The sequence below is a fragment of the Orcinus orca genome, chromosome 17 (assembly GCF_937001465.1).
Source record: "Orcinus orca chromosome 17, mOrcOrc1.1, whole genome shotgun sequence".
Lineage (NCBI taxonomy): Eukaryota > Metazoa > Chordata > Mammalia > Artiodactyla > Delphinidae > Orcinus > Orcinus orca.
The window spans coordinates 46,194,805-46,215,261 of record NC_064575.1 but is presented as its reverse complement, the minus strand read 5'-3'; the positions used below and the strand labels follow the sequence as shown (position 1 = coordinate 46,215,261).

General features: G+C 36.5%; 2 protein-coding genes across 5 annotated transcripts in view; one reads left to right on the top strand and one right to left on the bottom strand.

Moving 5' to 3' along the window:
- VIRMA (vir like m6A methyltransferase associated) overlaps positions 1-18,769 on the top strand; it is a 62,041-nt gene extending 43,272 nt beyond the window's left edge. For 3 of the 4 annotated variants that reach the window (XM_049700214.1, XM_004275381.4, XM_033438282.2), the window contains 8 exons: positions 1,553-1,685; positions 11,503-11,655; positions 12,432-12,592; positions 13,466-13,562; positions 15,230-15,396; positions 16,063-16,394; positions 17,271-17,414; positions 18,428-18,769. In XM_049700214.1, coding sequence (XP_049556171.1) covers positions 1,553-1,685; positions 11,503-11,655; positions 12,432-12,592; positions 13,466-13,562; positions 15,230-15,396; positions 16,063-16,394; positions 17,271-17,414; positions 18,428-18,582 — 1,342 coding nt within the window. In that variant the 3' untranslated portion in view covers positions 18,583-18,769. The remainder of the gene's footprint in view (positions 1-1,552; positions 1,686-11,502; positions 11,656-12,431; positions 12,593-13,465; positions 13,563-15,229; positions 15,397-16,062; positions 16,395-17,270; positions 17,415-18,427) is intronic. The other variant, XM_033438281.2, reaches the window with a different exon arrangement.
- LOC101287404 (nascent polypeptide-associated complex subunit alpha-like) lies at positions 2,968-3,759 on the bottom strand. Its single transcript, XM_033438283.2, has one exon. It carries the CDS (start codon positions 3,738-3,740, stop codon positions 3,147-3,149), a length of 594 nt encoding a protein of 197 aa, XP_033294174.2. The 5' UTR covers positions 3,741-3,759; the 3' UTR covers positions 2,968-3,146.
- Positions 18,770-20,457: the final 1,688 nt, after the last annotated feature.

The following is a 20,457-nucleotide window of genomic DNA, read 5'->3' as shown; positions in this document are numbered from 1 at the left end:
AGTAGAGTCATGTGTCTAGCATCTCATTTCCATGCAGAGCTATCTCCATCACCCCAGCAGTCCAGTGTGCTACCCTTTTATAGACAACTTCTCTACAAGTTTACCAGCAAAATGCCAGATTTTGATATTGCTAGTTTTTTTTTTTTGTAGACATTCTAAAAGGTGTGTAGTGGACCCCAGTTTTTGATAGACTGTATAAGTAAGGTTCACTTCCTTAAGGTTATAAGTAGAGGCTAGTAATTGGTATAGTCCAATTTTGAACCTTTACTTTTTCCATTAATTGTATTATCTCTGTATTTAATATCATTCCTGTTCGTTGTGCCTTGTCCATTTTATTATTTTATAAAGTTCTCAAGAGCACGAGTCTTCTTTCTCTCTTTTGTATTGCTTTACCCAAATCTTGAAATTTTCTTTTGATCAACTATGAACTGTGTAAATGCATAGAATAATTTTAGCAGGGCTGTATATTGTCATGATTTTGAATACATATCGTGATTGTTTCTTATGCTGAAATCTCTTTATATTAGGGGTTGGTAAATTGTGGGCCACAGGCCAAATCCAGCCTTTCTTGGAACATAGCCAGTATTTATATGTTGTCTGCAGCTGCTTTCCCACTGTATCAGCAGTTGAGTAGTTGTGACTGAGACTGATGTTTTGTATAGAGAGAAACAGATTGAGTTGTGTATAACCCCATAAAGCCTAGAATATTTATCATCAGGCTCTTTACATAAAAAGTTTGCTGATGCCTACTCTGTACCCTCAATTTCTTTCTGTCAAATTACAATGTCATAAAGTTAATCATTCTTTGTAGTTACATAAGTTAGGCTTTCTGGTCAGGCTTTTGAGACAGCTATAACCTCACGTTAGAGAAATCCTCAGGTTATAAAAAGTGTAAAAAAGGGAACCTGCAAGTTTATTTTGCTAAGTTTTATAGCGTTATTATTGGGGGAAATTTTTTTCTTTCAGTGTTTTTGAAGTTTATCTTTAAAAGGAGATATCAACTATAAAAAATGCTTTGTTAAATGGTTTGTGTGACAGGTAACACCAAAGTAGTTTTTTACATTTTTTGAAATGTAAAATTTTAATTTTACTAAATTTTAGGCTGTCTGAACTGATATAGTTCATTTTTTTAAATTAATTTATTTATTGTTTATTTTTGGCTGTGTTGGGTCTTTGTTGCTGTGCGCGGACTTTCTCTAGTTGCGGCAAGTGGTGGCTACTCTTTGTTGCAGTGCACGAGCTTCTCATTGTGGTGGCTTCTCTTGTTGCAGAGCATGGGCCCTAGGTGTGTGGGCTTCAGTAGTTGTGGCACATGGGCTCAGTAGTTGTGGGTCACGGACTCTAGAGTGCAGACTCAGTAGTTGTGGCACACGGGCTCAGCTGCTCGACGGCATGTGGGATCTTCCCAGACCAGGGCTCAAATCCGCATTCCCTGCACTGGCAGGTGGATTCTTAACCACTGCACCACCAGGGAAGTCCTGAGATAGTTCATTTCTTATACTAGATTTATATGCTCAAATTTTAAGAAATTGCCTATTTTCTTTATTCACAGTTCTTTAAGGAAAAACAGTAATGCTCTGCATAGTTTACTGAAACGAGTGGTCAGCACATTTAGTAAAGACACGGGTGAACTTGCATCTTCATTTTTGGAATTTATGAGACAAATTCTTAATTCTGATACAATGGTAAGTATATATATGTATTTGGTATTTCTTATATTTATAAACTTTTACATATGTTAAAAAAATCGCTTGGGTTCAAAAATATCTTGGAATAACGTTTTTTGGAATTTGGAACTAACAGTACTGTTTTTTTCTGTGTCCTCACCCCACTATAAGTACGGGGTTTTGATTTATCAAAAAAGTAGATGTTTAAGAGTAGAATTTATTGAACTCTAATTTATTAGGCATCATTATTAATTTGTGAATACTCTATGATTTACATTTTCTTAAAAGAGAGAAAAATACTACCTATAGTGCATTCATTTTTTTACCTCATTCTTTACATTGAGTTACCTTGCTAGAGTCAGTCAGAATAGTCAAATTTTATCAGTCTCTTAATCAAATATTTACTTAGTGTCACTTAATTGTACATTTACTGGCTCTGTTTTGGATGTTGTGATTTTTGGGGTGAATGTAAAGCTTATTATACTGGAATATTTTGGATCCATCATAGATGCGAATTAAAGATTATTTCCCCAGCTTTAAAATCTTATTGTTAAAATCTAATTAAAAATTTCTCTCATTAGTATTTATCAAAATTGTGGTATATATTGTGGACACAATTCTAGAAGCCACTAATAGGCCTGCCTTTAAAAAGTGTCAAATAAGTTTGGGAATGTCTCCCAGATGGAGCTCAACTGCACATTAGTATATTAAAAGCTCTAAAAGGCCCTGGATGAATAGAAACTTGCTTTACTGCAATTTAATCCAGTTTTGTCCAAATGTATTGCCTGCAGAATACTTGTGCGTCTGTGTGTGTGTATGTGTATGGCTGTTAACATCCTATGGGTTTGATATTCTGTCAACATTGATTTAAGAAGTGCAGCTCATATTTAAGATTTCTGTTTAGAAAGAGTTATCGAGGACCTGTATAGTACAGTATTAACAAAATAAATGTATGTGATGATTTCATAAGAAAAAATTAAATTTACTGTTTAGTATATTTCCCTTAGGCATACAATTTATACTGAGAATATTTCCTCCAGTAAGCCCTTCTTGGCTGCCTGTTGTGTTTGTAGTTATTGTTGTGCCAGTTTTATTGGCAAATTATTATTTGTTCTGTGTCATATGTAGTTTATTAAAGTGATTAAACTTACCAGATGCTTTGATTCTGAAAGATTGGTATATTTAACAGTAGGACTGTAGCTACCTACTCTAAAGAGATTTTAGTGTCTTACTTGATGGAAGACCACTTATTAGTTTTACCAGATGCTAAGTGACATGTTGTTAATATCAGTTTGACAGATTTTTTTTCTTTTTTTATCCAACAAGAAGCCATAACTTTGTTAATGATAAAAACAGTACAGATTTCTAACCCAGCTGCAGTTACTCTTTTGAAACACCAAAAAAGGCCCTCTTTTCAGATGGTTACATTGTTAATTTCGTAATAGCATTTACAATATCATTACTGTTGTTCTTCAGGGCTCAGACTGCCTTTGCTCTTGACACATTTGCTTGTGACATGACCAATTCTGTGTCCTTAACTTCCGCACCTGTTTCATCAGTCTCTTCCTCTTCACTCTCCTCCTCTTGTACAGTTGGAGTCTGTGTGTTTTCTTGAATGTTTGAGACAGCTTCACCTTGAACTTTGAATTTCTCAGCAGCTGCTAACTGTGCTTGCTGAGATAAATCCTTGATCTTGGCTTCCCCCAAAACTATGTAGGTATCTGAAGCTAGGCTCTTGTATACTTCTGGTTTTGTGATGACAAAAAGGATATTCTTAGATTTCCGGATAGTGACTCTAGTAACCCCTGTAACCTGTCGAAGATCCAGTTTGGACATATCCTTCTGTGCCTTCTTTTCATTCTGGCTCTGTTTTGCTTTACTGACTGGTTCTTCATTGATTTCAGCTGCTGCTGCCAGCTGGGCTTGTTGTGTGGTTGCCTGTGTAGAATCCTGTTCCTCAAGCTCTGGTACTGATTCATCACTGTCAGATTCTGTTCGAGACCCTGTCTCACCCTGGGACTGTGGCAACTCCTGCTCTGTAGCAGGGACGGTTTCTGTGGCTTCACCAGGCATTTTGTGCGGGGAACGTGGAACCAAGATGGTGGCAGAAAGAGAGCAAGTGAGAGCGTGACCCATGCCTGTTGCAGGACAGTTTTCTTAAACGTGTCATCAGTTAAACAGTTTCTAATCAGAAACCACTAACCAGTGTTCATTCATGCTGTCCAGGTTCTTCTGGGCCCTCAGGACTGCTGATTAATGCTTTTATTCATCCCTCATCAATAAATTTGCTTTTCTTACTTCCTTCATTGAGAAGGTCAGTACCACCCTGTTTAATTTCTAAATTCTTTCCCTCTCCCTTAGATTCTTTCCCTGTTCTTTCTACTCTGTTGTATTCTTCCTTAATCAGAGGAAAATGTACCCCTGTATCACTTCCTTTCTATCTATGAGGTACATCTTACCCCTTTTAATAACCTGCCCGATTCCTTTTCCATCTTCTGTGTTTCCCTCTCCCGTCTACCCTTGCGTTCTGGTGGATAGAATCTCTGAATATCAAAAATCAAATTTGTTATCTTTCCCCATACACTTGGTTCATCTTTTCTGTGCCCTGCTTTTATACCATTGATCTTTCCTGACCATCAAGTTAGAAACCATGAATACTGGCTAACTTTCCCCTTTTGTTCACCATCTTCAGCAACTGCTCATTCTTGTCAGTTTCATTCACAAAACCTTTCATACTTCATTCCTTATTTTGTATTTCACTGCTATTACCTTGGTTTCTCCTTTTTGCTCCTTTTTGCATAACATTTTCATAACATCCCATAAAATTCACCCTTTTAAACAATTTGGTGGGGTTTCGTATACTCATAGAATTGTGCAACCATCACCACTATCTAATTTCAGAATGTTTTCATAACTCCACAGAGAAGCTCTGTGTGCCCATTAACAGAAACTCTCCATTACTTCTTTCCCCTAGCTCCTGGCAACCACTAATCTCCTTTTCTGTCTCTATGTCAATTTCTGCAAAGAGACTGCTGGGATTTTGATAGGGATTGTATTGAATCTGTAGGTCAATTTTGGAAATATAACTGTCTTAGTACTATTAAGTTTTCATATTCATGACATGGCATGGCTTTCCATTTATTTAGGTTGTCTATATTTCTATGATGTTTCGTAATTTTCAGTGTGTAAGTCTTGTACCTCTTTTGTTAAGTTTATGTCTCTAATTAAATTGGGAATTTAAAAAATGCTGTTGTAAATGGAATTGTTCCTTAATTTCATTTCTGAATGTTCTTTGCTAGTGTTTAGAAATGCAATTGATTTCCGTATATTGATATTGTGTCCTGAAACCTTGCTGAACTTGTTTATTAGTTCTGAAAGTGTTTTTAGCGGTTTCCTTAGACTTTTGTAAATACGAGGGTATCCTTTCCAATTTGGATACCTTTTATTTCTTTTTCTTGCTTTATTGTCCTCTCAAGAACCTCCATTGCATGTTGAATAAAAGTAGCAAGAGTTGACATCTTTGTCTTGTTCCTAATCTTAGGGGGAAGGCTTTCAGTCTTCCACCATTAAATACAATGTTAGCTATGGTTACTCATAGATATCCTTAATCAGGTCAAAGAAATTCCCTTCTATTCGTAGTTCACTGAGTGTTCTTATCATGAAAAAGGGTGTTGGATATTGTTAAATACTTTCTGTGTGTCTATTGAAATAAATGATCATGTTGTCTTTCTCTGTATTATATTTTACATTGATTGCTTTTTACATGCTGAACTGACCTTGTATTGCTGGAATAAATACCACTTGTTCGTTGTGTACTATCTTTTTGATATGTTGCTAGATTCAGTTTGCTTTACTTTATTGAGGAATTTGGGGTCTATAGTCAATAGGGATATTGGTATGTAGCTTTCTTGTGATATCTTTGGCCTCATAGAGTGAGCTAGGACGTATTCTCTCCTCTTTCATTTTTTGGAAGTTTGTGAAGGATTGTTGTTAATTCTTTAAACATTTGGTAGAATTCGTCAATAAAGCCACCTGAGCTTTTCCTTGTTGGAAGCGTTTTTGATACTAATTAAATAGTTTTACTTATAAATCTGTTCAGATTTTCTGTATCTTCTTGAGTCAGTTTCAGTAGTTTGTGTCTTTTTAAGAATTTGTTTCTCTTCATTCAACTACATTACTAACTTGATGGCACACAAATGTTTATATTTCCTTATAAACTTTTTTTATGTCTGTAAGGTTGTTAATGATGGCGCTTTTTTCATTCTTGATTTTAATAATTTAAGTCTTCTCTCCTTTTTTCTCCCCTTTTGTTAGTCTAGCTGAAGGTTTGTCACTTTTGTTGATCTTTCTAAATAATCACATTTTGGTTTCTTTGATTTTCTTCTGTTTTCTAGTCTCTATTTTATTTATTTCTGCTTTAATCTTTATTGTTTCCTTCCTTTTACTTGCTTTGGGGTTAATTTACTTTTCTTTTGTTAGTTTCTTAACTTGGAAGGTTAGGTTATTGATTTGAGATCTTTCTTCATTATTAATATAAGTATTTACAGCTATAAATTTCCCTCTGTGCACTGCCTTTGGTATGTCATGTTTTTGGTTTTGTTCATATCCAAATATTTTCTAATTTTTCTTCTTCTTTGGCCCCTTGGTTATTTAGGAGTGTGTTTAATTTCCACATAATTGTGAATTTCCCAAATTTCCTTCTGTAACTGACTTCTAGTTTTATTCCATTGTGGCCAAAGACCATACTTTGTATGATTTCAATCCATTTAAATTTATTGAGGCTACTTTTACAGCCTAGGGGTATTTTCTATCCTGGAGAATGTTTCATGTGCAGTTGAGAGGAAGGTGTCTTCTGCTGCCATTTGGAGAGATGTTCTATACAGGTCTGTTACGAGTGTTGGTTTATAGTTGTTTAAGCCTTCTGCTTCCTTGTTGATTTTCTGTCTAGTTGTTCTATCCACTGCTGAAAGTGGGATGCTGAAGTCTCCAACTATTGTTGAATTGTCTCTTTCTCCTTTTACTTCTGTCAGTTTTTGTTTCATGCATCTCCGGGCTCTATTGTCAGGTGCATATATGTTCATAATTGTTATATCTTCCTGATGGATCAACCCTTTTGTTGTTATAAAATGTCCTTCTTTGTCTCTAGTAATAGCTTTTGTCTAAACTTTTATTTTGTATTATTGGTATAGCCACTCTAGCTTTATTTTGGTTATTGTTTGTATAGTATATTTTTTCCTACCCTTTTACGTAGAGCCTGTTTGTATTTTATAATCTAAAGTGTGTCTCTTATGGACAGCATAGTTGGATCAGGTTTTGTTTTGTTTTTTACATTCTGCCAATTTTTCCCTTTTGATTGGTATATTCAAACCATTAATGTTTAATTATTGACAGGGAGGATTTATGTCTGCTGTTTTGCTCTTTACTTCCTACATATCTTTTTGTTTTTCTTTATCTCCTTTTTTTTTTTTTTTTTGCTTTAAACAGATGCTTTCTACTGTGCTGTTTTAATTTCCTTTTTCTCTCTTTTACCTTTTTTAAAGAAGTTATTTTCTTAGTGGTTGCCCTGGATACTACATTTAACACCTTAATTTAATAGTCTCTTTCTGATTAATCCCAACATAATTTCAGTAGTATACAAAAACTGCTACAATATAGCTTTGTTCCTGTGCTGTTATCATACTAATTACATTTTTATACATTGTGAGTCCATCTTCACAGTTTTATTATTATTGCTTTATTCTGTTGTCTTTTAATTCAGATAGGAGAAGAAAAGAGTTACAAACAAAAATACGTTTATACTGCCTTTTACCTAACCTTTACTGACATACTGTTTTTTCATGTGGGTTCAGGTTACTGTCTAATATCCTTTCATGTCACCCAGCAGGACTCCTTTTAGTAGTTTTTGTAGAGTAGGTTTGCTAGTGACAGATTCTCTCTCACTTAAAAAAAAGAATTGAGAGCGTCTTTATTTCTCCCTCATTTTTGAAGGATAGTTTTGTCAGTTATAGAATTCTTTGTTGATAGTGTTTTTCTTTCAGCACTTTGAATATGTTTTCCTACTGCATTCTGCCTTCTGTAGTTTCTGACAGTAAATCAGTTGTTAATATTTTATTAGTTGAGTCACCTCTCTCTTACTGCTTTCAAGATTCTCTCTTTTTCTTTTTGGCTTTTGACAGTTTGATCATGATGTGTCTAAGAGTGGATCTCTTTGAGTTCATTCTACTTGGAGGTTGTTGATCCTCTTCAAAGTGTAATGTTTTCATCATATTTGGATAGTTTTCAGTCATTATTTCTTTAGATATTTTTTCCTGACTCTTTCTTTCTTCTTCTGAGACTCTTTATTATGTGTGTGTTGGTGTTCTTGATGGTACCTCACAAGTCTCTGAGGCTATGCTTGTTCTTCATTCTTTTTTCTTTCTGTTCGTTAAAATGGATAATCTTAGTTGACCCTCTTCAAGTTCACTGATTTTTTTTTTGCCCACTCAAATCTGCTGTTGAGCCCCTCTAGTGGATTTTTTTTTTTTTAAAGATTTTTTTGGGGGAGGGCACTTCCCTGGTGGTCCAGTGGCTAAGACCCTGTGCTCCCAATGCAGGGGGCCAGAGTCTGATCCCTAGTTAGGGAACTAGATTCCACATGCTGCAACTAAGAGTTTGCATGCCGCAGGCTAAAGATCTCGACACAGCCAAATAAATAAATATTTCTTTTAAAAGATTTTTTTTTGATGTGGACCATTTTTCAAGTCTTTATTGAATTTGTTACAATAATGCTTCTGTTTTATGTTTTGGTTGTTTGGCTGAGAGGCATGTGGGATCTTAGCTCCCTAACTAGGGATCGAACCCACAACCCCTGCATTGGAAGGCAAAGTCTTAACCACTGAACTGCCAGGGAAGTCCCTCTAGTGAATTTTTTGTTTCACTCATTGTACTTTTCCACTCCAGAATTTATATTCAGTTTTTGTATAACTCTTAGCTGTTTATTGATATTTTCTTGCAGAGTACTGTATCAGCCTTCTTTCCAGTTTCCTTCCAAACATTTACTTCTTTGGTACATTATAAATAGTTTTGTGTGAGTTCATAACTTCCTAAAGCAGACATCGGATCATATCACTCTACCCTACAATACCTTTTCATATCTGTAGAATAAATTCCAAACTTTTTAGCATGACATTCAAGACTATTCACTGTATGGCCAAAAAGTTACCTTTGCAAACACTTCTTCTCCCTTACTGGGAGCCATCATCCACAAGTCTCATCTACTATATGTGTCTCCTTGGCCATGCTTCTCTTAGTTTGTTGCCCTCTCCCTCTCCCTCTCCCTCTCCCTCTCCCTCTCCCTCTCCCTCTCCCTCTCCCTCTCCCTCTCCCTCTCCCTCTCCCTCTCCCTCTCCCTCTCCCTCTCCCTCTCCCTCTCCCTCTCCCTCTCCCTCTCCCTCTCCCTCTCCCTCTCCCTCTCCCTCTCCCTCTCCCTCTCCCTCTCCCTCTCCCTCTCCCTCTCCCTCTCCCTCTCCCTCTCCCTCTCCCTCTCCCTCTCCCTCTCCCTCTCCCTCTCCCTCTCCCTCTCCCTCTCCCTCTCCCTCTCCCTCTCCCTCTCCCTCTCCCTCTCCCTCTCCCTCTCCCTCTCCCTCTCCCTCTCCCTCTCCCTCTCCCTCTCCCTCTCCCTCTCCCTCTCCCTCTCCCTCTCCCTCTCCCTCTCCCTCTCCCTCTCCCTCTCCCTCTCCCTCTCCCCCCCCGACCCCCCCCCCACCCTGGTCAAACTATGCCTATTTATAGTGCCTATTTTTAGTGCCTATTTTAATGCATCCCAATTTGTGAAGCCTTTTGATATTACTTTTCTTTCTGTACACTTCACAGCATGTTATTGAATGATTTCTTTTTATAGATCATTTATATGCCTATTTACCATTTCCTACTCCACTATCTGTTAGGTCACTTAGGTCAGAGACCATGTCTTACTAGCTTTTTCCCAGTGTAATTGTACAGTGTCTTGTGTAATTTAATAGTTGAAGTGTTTGACAAATGATTAAGGAGATTTGAAATGGTATCACAAATTTGATAGAATTTTCATTTTTCTGAAATAACTGTGTAGCTTAAAAAATCTCCTTAAAAATTCTTTTATTACTTCTCACAGTAATGTATATATAGAAAACATCAAATTGTGATAAATTTGACCTTAGATTTTCTAAGACTACTTTTAATAACAAGTAGGTAGAATAGAATTTAAAATGCATTTTATGTTGTTTAAAACTGTTTGTTTATAATAATGAAAAAGCAAGATAGTAGAGATGAAAATTTTACATCATTCCAAATATTTTAGTTAGTTCATAGTTTTCCCCCTCTCTTTTAAAAAACTGATTTTCTTCTGTTTTCCCTGACGTTTAAAAATAATAATCATTATAATACTTTCTGATTCAGCTATACTGAACTTCCCACCTCTGGTTAAAGTGGTATGAAAAACTAAGAGTGAGGAAAGAAGTCAGATAGATGCCTTGATAATTTGTATTCTGGTTAATATACTTATTTCTATAAAATAAATTTAGTCTGTAATTCATACATTTTAACAACATGTAGGGGACAGTTCCTTTAAAGATAACTGTTCACAGTCTGTTAGTGCATTTTGATTGCTTTTAACTCATTTAGTTTAATTTTTAAAAAATAAAACATGAACTAGACCATCGTCAACCTAGTCTTCATTGCTACCTCCAAACAGAGCAGTTAAAACCCTTGTAGACATAATGGTTTATTAATTTCTTATTAAAACTGTATGTTCTCTTCCATAGTACAATGTAAATGACTTCCTCAGTCTAGTGTTTTCTGAAAGGAACAAGTGTGCTTCAAGCACAGTATCAGTTTGAGTGGGAATCTGTGAAGCATAATTTTCATTTAGTTTTCACCGAAATGTGTCCAGTTACAGGACAAATGGTAGGAGCTACAAACAAATTTTAATTGTTACTGTTAATTTAAAAATACTGACTCTTACATTTGGATTGGTAGGACCAATATTCATGTTGAACCATTTAAAACAGGGCCGTGTTCTGAAGATTTGAAACTACTTAAGTGTTCTTTCATATGTGACAATATGGATGGATTTATTGTCATGAACTGAGATTTGTTTTGCCTGGTGAATTTTTTTCACCATTCCCATATTCATTTTATTATGTGGCATACTTTTTTTTTGCGGTAAGCGGGCCTCTCACTGTTGTGGCCTCTTCCGTCGCAGAGCACAGGCTCCGGACACGCAGGCTCAGCGGCCATGGCTCACGGGCCCAGCCGCTCCACAGCATGTGGGATCCTCCCGGACCGGGGCACGAACCCATGTCCCCTGCGTCGGCAGGCGGACTCTCAACCACTGCGCCACCAGGGAAGCCCTATGTGGCATACTTTTTTAAAGCAGAAAATGTTAACTTTCTGTATGACCGCACATAGTCTTAAATATGATAGTTACTGTTTTCTTTAGTTGTTTGCCTTATCTCCAGAAAAACAAATTCAGCTTTCATTAGTTCTCTGTTATAGCAGGCATTTTATTAACTTGAGTATCAATTAATGTATTACGTTTCCTGCAAGTGCCAGTGTATTTGTCATTGGATATTTTTGTTGAGAAATCTTGGTGCCAGTAATTTGAATACAAGTGTTTACCTATTTATTTTGTGAGTCTTAACTCAAAGAAAACTTGTTTCAGCTTTGAGCTGACTAATTCTTAAAACTAGCCATTCATACTGATGTAAAAACAAAAACATTGAGGGGAAGATTGCAGCAGTCTTAAATATCTGAGTAAGTTTGGAAGCATTTTTTGCAAATTTCTCTGCTCTCAAATTTAACTTGTGTGTGACATTTACAGGGATGTTGTGGAGATGATAGTGGTCTCATGGAAGTAGAGGGAGCTCATCCATCACGGACGATGAGTATTAATGCTGCAGAGTTAAAACAGCTTCTACAAAGCAAAGAAGAAAGTCCAGAAAATTTGTTCCTTGAACTAGAGAAGCTTGTTTTGGTAAAAAAACAAAACAAAACAAAATAAGAAGAGCTCATTCCCAAGACATATTTTCTTCTCAGTTTGACTTGTACAAGTTTTCTTAGTGACTTTTTAAAACAGTGAACTCTCAGTCGGGTATTTATACTCTGAATTAATAATTTGGAGTGAAGTCTTCCATACTATTATGAATTTTTAAAAAAATTTTGTTATGTTTTATTTTTGGCTGCATTGGGTCTTTGTTGCTGTGCGCGGGCTTTCTCTAGTTGCGGCGAGCGGGGGCTACTCTCCGTTGTGGTGCGCGGGCTTCTCATTGTGGTGGTTTCTCTTGTTGCGGAGCACGGGCTCTAGGCATGCGGGCTTCAGTAGTTGCGGCGCATGGGCTCAGTAGTTGTGGCACGTGGGCTTAGTTGCTCCACGGCATGTGGGATCTTCCCAGACCAGGGATTGAATCCGTGTTCCTTGCATTGGCAGGCGGATTCTTAACCACTGTGCCACCAGGGAAGTCCCCATACTATTATGAATTTTAAGGAGTACATGAAGGCAGTACTTTTTGAATTATCTATTGTTTGAATGCAGGGTGCCCCCTGCTACCACTCTTTAGAAGTAACAACAATCGTTTTTGGTGTTTGTTTTATTTTAATATGTTTAATGTTAAGTTGATAATTTCTTGATGGTGTTCCAAATTTCTTAGTAGTGAAATAACACCACCTTTTCTACTAAAGAGTCAGTAGATGATGGGCATAAATGTTCAGGTTTTACCTGCACCTTCTTATTCTGCTTTTGTTTGTATCTAGGAGCATTCAAAAGATGATGACAATCTGGATTCTTTGTTGGACAATGTGGTTGGACTTAAGCAGATGCTGGAGTCATCGGGTGATCCTTTACCTCTTGGTGACCAGGATGTAGAACCAGTACTTTCAGCTCCAGAATCTCTCCAGAATCTGTTTAACAATAGGTAAAACAAGCAATGTTTTGTGGTTGAATAGATATTGTATATTTAATGGCTGGGATCTAGAGAGGGCCAGCAACTTATTTTTTTCTAAGGGCTAGATAATAAAAAATCTAGACTTTGCAGGCCACATTCAGTCTCTCTGTTGCATATACTTCTGTAGCTTTTTGCTTGTTTCTTTTGTTTATTTTAAAAAAGCTTTAAAAATGTGCAAACCATTCCTAGCTTGCAGGCTGTACAAAAACAGGCTGGCTCAATGGGGGTCATAGTTTACTGATCCCTGATCTAGAGGATATGCCTCTTGATCTTTGGAGCACTGTCCTTTTAGAGCATAATGAATATTTAATATGATGAAATTATTCTCTAAATTTAGAAAAATTACACATTGGTACAGTGTTATAAACTTGGCTTTTTGTTTTATTTTATTGAAAGATCAAAATTTGTCATAACAGGATTAATTTCCAAGTTACTGGTTTTTAAGAATACTTAATTCTTAAATAGCTTCTTGAAGGAGTCTTTTTTTTTTTTTTTTTTTTGCGCGGTACGCGGGCCTCTCACTGTTGTGGCCTCTCCCGTTGCGGAGCACAGGCTCCGGACGCTCAGGCTCAGCGGCCATGGCTCACGGGCCCAGCCGCTCCGCGGCATGTGGGATCTTCCCGGACCGGGGCACAAACCCATGTCCCCTGCATCGGCAGGCGGACTCTCAACCACTGCGCCACCAGGGAAGCCCCTTGAAGGAGTCTTTTTAAGTACAAATCTTACTAATACTTTTAGAGGGTAATATTTTTAATTGTGCTGTTCACATGTTTTCCTTAGAAGTTAAGCTAAAATATTTAGTTTTGGAATTCTGCTTTTTAACAAATACTTTCTGTATTCTAGAACTGCATATGTGCTAGCTGATGTCATGGATGATCAGTTGAAATCTATGTGGTTCACTCCATTTCAGGCTGAAGAGATTGATACAGATCTGGATTTGGTATAAGTAATTTTATTACTAAATATTTAGAAAAAAATTCTGTTGATGTTTTTGTTTCTTTGCATATTGTTAGGACTAAAATAGATTATATATTATATGGCTGTTAAAAGTCTGTCTTGGGACTAGTACTGCATTATTTTTATGTCAGTTGCCCACTTAATGGTGTCCAGGACTCTTCGTTTTTATATGCTACCTGTTTTGCCTCTTTCTAGTTAGTGATCTGTATATTTGAGAATGAGTGGAAAATCACATTTTTGCGTATGTACTCTGAAGCACTTTGGTTTCTTATATTTGTAGGGTATAGAATAGTATCCCACAAAATTATAATTAATTCCTATATTTGGGTTTAAAGGGAGGAATCTGTTCTCTTGTGGTATCTGCTCTTAATTTGGGGAAATGTAAAAAATATATTTGTTAAAATAATATAGTATGAATCCAAATTGACATTCTTTAACGTAATACTGAATAGGTAAAAGTATAGTTAAAGATTTTAATGCAGTCTGTTTAATGATTCTCATAGGGAGGATGATTTCAGTCACATCTTATTGTACCATATATTGTTTTTTCTTGATTTAAAAAAAATATATATTTTTTCGATAACATCAGATTTATTTGTAAATCAAGAGGAAGGGTACTCCAGAAGAAGAGTGGATACTCAAAGAAAGAAATATATTTGGATATTCCCTGGTCCAAAAAATGCTAGTATTCATTATGGACAATAAAACTAAAAGAATGATTTGCTTCATATTTAAGGTGTATTTGGTGTATTGAGAACTCCTTTTCCTTCTTTAAGATATCACATGCAATTGAATTAAAATTGCATTAAACAATTTTTTTTCTTTAGTGTAAGTTGTTCAGTGATTCTTTAGAACTGTAGTGAGAGAAATGTTCTATAATCTGCCCTGTCCAGTTAGCCACTAGCCCCATGTGACTTTTGAGCAATGAAATGTTGCTAGTATGACTAAGGAATTGAATTTTATTTTGATTTAATTAATTTAAATTTAAGTAGGCACTTGTAATTAGTGGTTACCATATTTGGCATCACAGGTTGAAAATATTTGTTCTAACTATGTTGAATCACAGCTGTCTTGAGATGATGGTTATGACCTTATGGGGTTTAGGGAAATTTTTGGTCTTTTAGGTTTGATTAATTTGAATAAAACTTAAACATAATTTTCATTCTTCTGAAAGTTGACTTAGGTTGGAACCTCATTAAATTCATAGAACTAGGAGATCTGTGGCACAGAATCCTTTTATAATATGTAGTGACTATACAAGGCTTGTGGAGTATGTTATTTTCAGATTATTTTGGAAAAGTTCTGGAGATACTCCATTGTTACTTTATATAGAGAAATACTGAGATCCTTGTCAGACAGCAGAGGTTTCCCAGACTAATAGCCCTTCTGTGAGTAGTAATGCTACCCACCCCACCCCCACATGAAAGCAGCTGAATTCCTAAGGTATTTTTTTTAAAACTACCAATGGTGTTGGGTTTTGAAACGATGAAGGACCTATCATTGATTTATTATGAGACTCAAATATAGTTCATAGGAGATAAGAATTCCTGTAATCAAATGTTATGTTAATAGTACATTTAAAATGTAATGTCACATTAATAGTTACATTTAAGATATATCTGTGGTTTTGTTTCATTTTTATGACTGCAGGTAAAGGTTGACTTGATTGAGCTCTCTGAAAAATGTTGTAGTGACTTTGACTTGCACTCGGAATTAGAGCGCTCGTTTTTGTCGGAACCATCATCTCCAGGAAGAACCAAGACTACTAAAGGGTTCAAACTTGGGAAGCACAAGCATGAGACCTTTATAACTTCAAGGTAAAATTTCTTTTAATAAAGATCTTGGTTGGGGTCAAATAAGCTTATTTATTTTAATATGTTTTGATAGACACATGACTATTAAAGGAGAAAGGAAGCTGGCATAATACTTGAGTCATGAATATTGTTTTGAATTTTTTTTTTTTTTTTTTGCGGTACGCGGGCCTCTCACTGTTGTGGCCTCTCCTGTTGCGGAGCATAGGCTCCGGACGCACAGGCTCAGTGGCCATGGCTCACGGGCCCAGCCGCTCCGCGGCATGTGGGATCTTCCCAGACCGGGGCACGAACCCATGTCCCCTGCATCGGCAGGTGGACTCTCAACCACTGCGCCACCAGGGAAGCCCTTGAATTTTTTAAAAGATAGTAATTTGGCCAGGACATACCTGGTACACTTACTATATTGTTGTACTTAATGAGAGTTCAGAAGGTTTGAAAAAGAGCAAACTGGATTATTTTAAACAATTATTAGTCATATCAATAAAATGTGAGTACCATTCTTAGCTAGTTTTGTTGTATTTCCCTGGCAAGTCATAGAGATATTTGCAGTAACAAAATTGGGATAAGAAATAATTGATATATAGTTTTCAGTATTGCAAAGATTGACTTATATTTTCACTGGAAATGTGTAAAGGAGAAAGTTTTCATGGAGTATTTTTGTTTTCATAGTGGAAAATCTGAATACATTGAACCTGCCAAACGAGCTCATGTTGTGCCACCACCAAGAGGAAGGGGCAGGGGAGGATTTGGACAGGGTATACGACCCCATGATATTTTTCGTCAGAGAAAACAGAACACAAGCAGACCACCGTCTATGCATGTGGATGACTTTGTTGCAGCCGAAAGTAAAGAAGTGGTCCCTCAAGATGGAATACCTCCACCGAAACGGCCACTCAAAGTATCTCAGAAGATTTCTTCTCGTGGTGGATTTTCAGGCAATCGGGGAGGACGGGGTGCTTTTCACAGTCAGAATAGGTTTTTTACACCACCTGCTTCAAAAGGTAATGAACTATGTATGTTTTCTAATGAGTTATTCTAATATTAGAATATTGAATAGAAGCAATTCAGATAAAGTATTTTTCTGTTACTAGAGTTAATCTGGCTCTAGGCCAATGGTACTATTTGCAAAGTCCTTTATTGTATAGGAAAAATCATTTTTTAATTTAATTTTTGATTAATTGCATATTTAGCAATGATTTTAAAAGAAGTATTGGCTAATTATTTTCCTTTTTACGTTGAGAATTGTGTTTATCCTTTCTGAATAATATCCATACATAATTTTCACAGTTGTATTTATCAACAGTTCCCTTAGGATTGTTCTGTGTAGTTCACCATTGATTCTCTTATCTACTTGCTTCCTAATGTTATATTTAATCTATTTTAAATTTTTCAAGATTTTAGAGTCTGAGTTCTAAAATATAAACTTATAGAAATTATATTTTACTGGTGGATTGATGACATGTTTTCATGCTTCTGAGTTAAGAGGGTGGGAGCAAAAGAGCATAGGTGTTTACATTAATAATAAACCCATAACTTTGTTAGGAACTGTTTTAAACACTTTGCATGTAATACTCTTATCAACCCGATGAGATAGGTTCTTTTAGTAGCCCCACTTAATAGAAGAGAAAACTTGTCAGTTAGCTGACCAGGACACGTAAAATATAAGTGGCAGAACCAGTATTTGAACCCTGGCAGTCTGGCTCCAGAGCCTCTGCTTCTGACTACATATGATGCTGCCACTCTACCTTTATTCCGTGTACAAAATTTCATAGTTTGTCTTCCATTGCTTTTGAAAATTAAGAAAAACATGTCATATCTTCCTTAATCCAGTTGAAGTTGTGGAAGAAGTAGATTTTGATCATGTTGCCTATGTTTAGGAAACTACAGTCGTCGGGAGGGAACAAGAGGTTCCAGTTGGAGTGCTCAGAATACTCCTCGAGGAACTTACAATGAAAGTCGTGGAGGCCAGAGCAATTTTAACAGGGGCCCTCTTCCACCATTACGACCACTTAGTTCTACAGGTACACTTTGTTCTTACTTGATACTTCTGAGAGAGAGGGAGGTGAATCCTTTTCAGATTGTTGAATGTCATATATTCTCATTCTGGGAGAGAATATTTTAGAATGTAGACATATAATTCTAAAGTCAATTTAATTTTATTTCTGTGAGTGAGTGTCCAGCTTCTGTATAAATACTCAGAATTTTAGATTCTGAACTATGTGTGTATAATGAGTAGTTCCATATTGATGTGCTGTTTTTTAATAGTTCAATAAAGAAGGGAAATCAATCCTTAAGGTACCTTTTTGACCAAAGTAAACCGAGATGTCTTTGTAGAGTATATAAGTTGACTTTTTTTTTTTTTTAATAAGTTGACTCTTGAACAATGAAGGTATGAACTGCAAGGGTTGTCCACTTATATGTGGGTATTTTTAACAATAAATAGGATCCATGGTTGGTTGAAATCGAGGTTGCAGAGGAAGCTCTGGATATGAGGGCCAACTATAAATTATACTTGGATTAACCCTTGAGTTGTTCAAGGGTCAACTGTATTCTGTTTCTGTTTACAGTATTGTCTTGTGTATGTAAGCATATAACCTTTTTTCCCCCCCTAAAACATTCCTATGTCAAGTCCAAAATTCTGGTCAGATGTAGCTTTTGGTTTCAAATGCACATTTTTTGTTTTTTTTGGCTGCACCACACACCATGCGGGATCTTAGTTCCCCTACCAGGGATCACACCTGTGCCCCTGCAGTGAAATCGCGGATTCTTAACCATTGGACTACCAGGGAAGTCCCAAATGGACATTTTTTAAATAACAGCTTTATTTGAGATGTAATTCTTATGTTTAGACAATTTACCTATTTAAAGTGGACAACTCAGTGGTCTTCAACACATTCACAGAACTTACACTTGGGTTTTAAAGGAGCAAACAGTAATCCCTGTCTTGGTTTGAGCTCGGTGGTATAGATTAGTATTTATGTCATGGGAAAGGAAAGGATGTTGCAACTAAAAATTATATTCTTTTCTTTTATAGGCTATCGCCCAAGTCCTCGTGACCGTGCTTCCAGAGGTCGTGGGGGACTGGGGCCTTCCTGGGCAAGTGCAAATAGCGGCAGTGGAGGCTCAAGAGGAAAGTTTGTTAGTGGAGGCAGTGGTAGAGGTCGTCATGTACGGTCCTTTACACGATAAAAATTTTTTTTGGAACATCCTAAGTGTATATGAACATTTCATGAGGACAGTAAAAATAAAACAAGACATTGGAGGACCAATTTAGACTTAGCAGTTATCTGGATACATCTGAGAGAATATTTTTATCTGAAGAAAGCAAATTTTGTTTGATACCTAACACAAGATTTCAATAAAAATCAAAACTTTGTATGTTTGTATATATTTTTTCCCCTTCTTATATGACTATTTAGAAAATCTCTTAGGTAAAATGAACAGTGAAATAACGTTTTTGTTTTAGTGTATTTCTTGCATATACCACAGACGTCCCCAATACTTTCTCAGCTCATGTTGCCCTTTACTGTTTCTATAGTTTTTTCACAATACACCAGGCCCAAAGAAATGCCTAATGATTCCATTTATTAAGCAGTTAGGTGCAAACAACTTAATAAGAATTTAACAAGTAACGGTGGTTGCTGCACAACTTCTCAAACCTTGGAATCAGCTTGAACACTGCCAGTATTCCTGTTCCACTGTGATTTTTGCGTAGTACTTACTTCAACTGCTGAAAATCCAGTTTTGCAAAGATGCACTGCCATGGGAAGGAATATAATGTTATCTAACACTGAAAATGTAAACTACCTCAAGCTAGCATTTTGTGTTGTGTCCAACAGATGTGTTCTCAAAAATTTAAAATGTCATGTGGCACTCATGTTAATTTACTAGGGTGACCTAGTGCAATTTTGGGAACCTTTTAGCTGTTCAGAAAGAAACATGACACTCTTCTCCTTTACACTAGAAAGAAATACATACGTGCTTTGTGTTTTAGCTTTATACCTACTTACACTATTTTATTATGCAGTTTTTTAAAGCCTAAAATGAGGCATATCCTAATACTGTTATTTTGGAAATCAGAAACATCTAATAAAATCTGTACTTTATATACAGAAATGAAGTTTATACTTTGAGAAAATAGTCATATTTTCCTCAAGAGATATCACACTGAGCCTATATAATCTGGCATAAAATATAGAGTTCTCTGGGCTCCCCTGGTGGCGCAGTGGTTGAGAGTCCGCCTGCCAATGCAGGGGACACGGGTTCGTGCCCCGGTCCGGGAAGATCCCATATGCCGCAGAGCGGCTGGGCCCGTGAGCCATGGCCGCTGAGCCTGCGCATCTGGAGCCTGTGCTCCGCAACGGGAGAGGCCACAACAGTGAGAGGCCCGTGTACTGCAAAAAACAAACAAACAAACAAAGAAAATATAGACTTTTCTTAAACAACAAAGGAGTATATGAGTCTCATTCCATCCCTTTATAATGCTGTTTTGTCGAGCTATTTGTGAGTGAATGGAAAGTTTGTTTGCTAGGAAAACCTTGAAGAAAAGCTCAGTTCTAAAGATTCTGTTATTTAAGTGAAAGGTAATGGAAATTTTTTCATAACTAATGGCCTCAAAAACCCAAGGTAACCTAAACCCCTTTTAATCCTGAAACTAATAAGCTCATTTTCTCTAAATATGCATTTTTCACACTAGATAGAATTTGAAGTTTGTCCTTAATGTCTGACACAATATATGTAAAAATAATTGTTTAAATAATTATGTTTCTTAATAAGAATATATGGCCATATATAGATATGTTTCTTGAGTTTCTTTTTTAAGCTTTAGGTTGAATATAAACTCAGAAATATCAGAGAGCCGTTGCTGCTTGTTTATTAGGTTAGTACCCAGTAATTCAGGCCAGCCGAAGTAATAAATTATTAATGTAGAAGCAAATTAATACCAGGCATATATCACTCAGTCCAGCAAAGGAGGTATTATCCTAACTTCACAGATGGAGAAAGTTGAGGAACTTTACTCGAAAGCGATAGAAACAGGATTTAAAACCAGGTTGGCTGGCTCCT

Excerpts from the sequence above, each read along its gene's own strand:
- LOC101287404 (XM_033438283.2), bottom strand. The coding sequence starts at position 3,740 with ATGCCTGGTGAAGCCACAGAAACCGTCCCTGCTACAGAGCAGGAGTTG.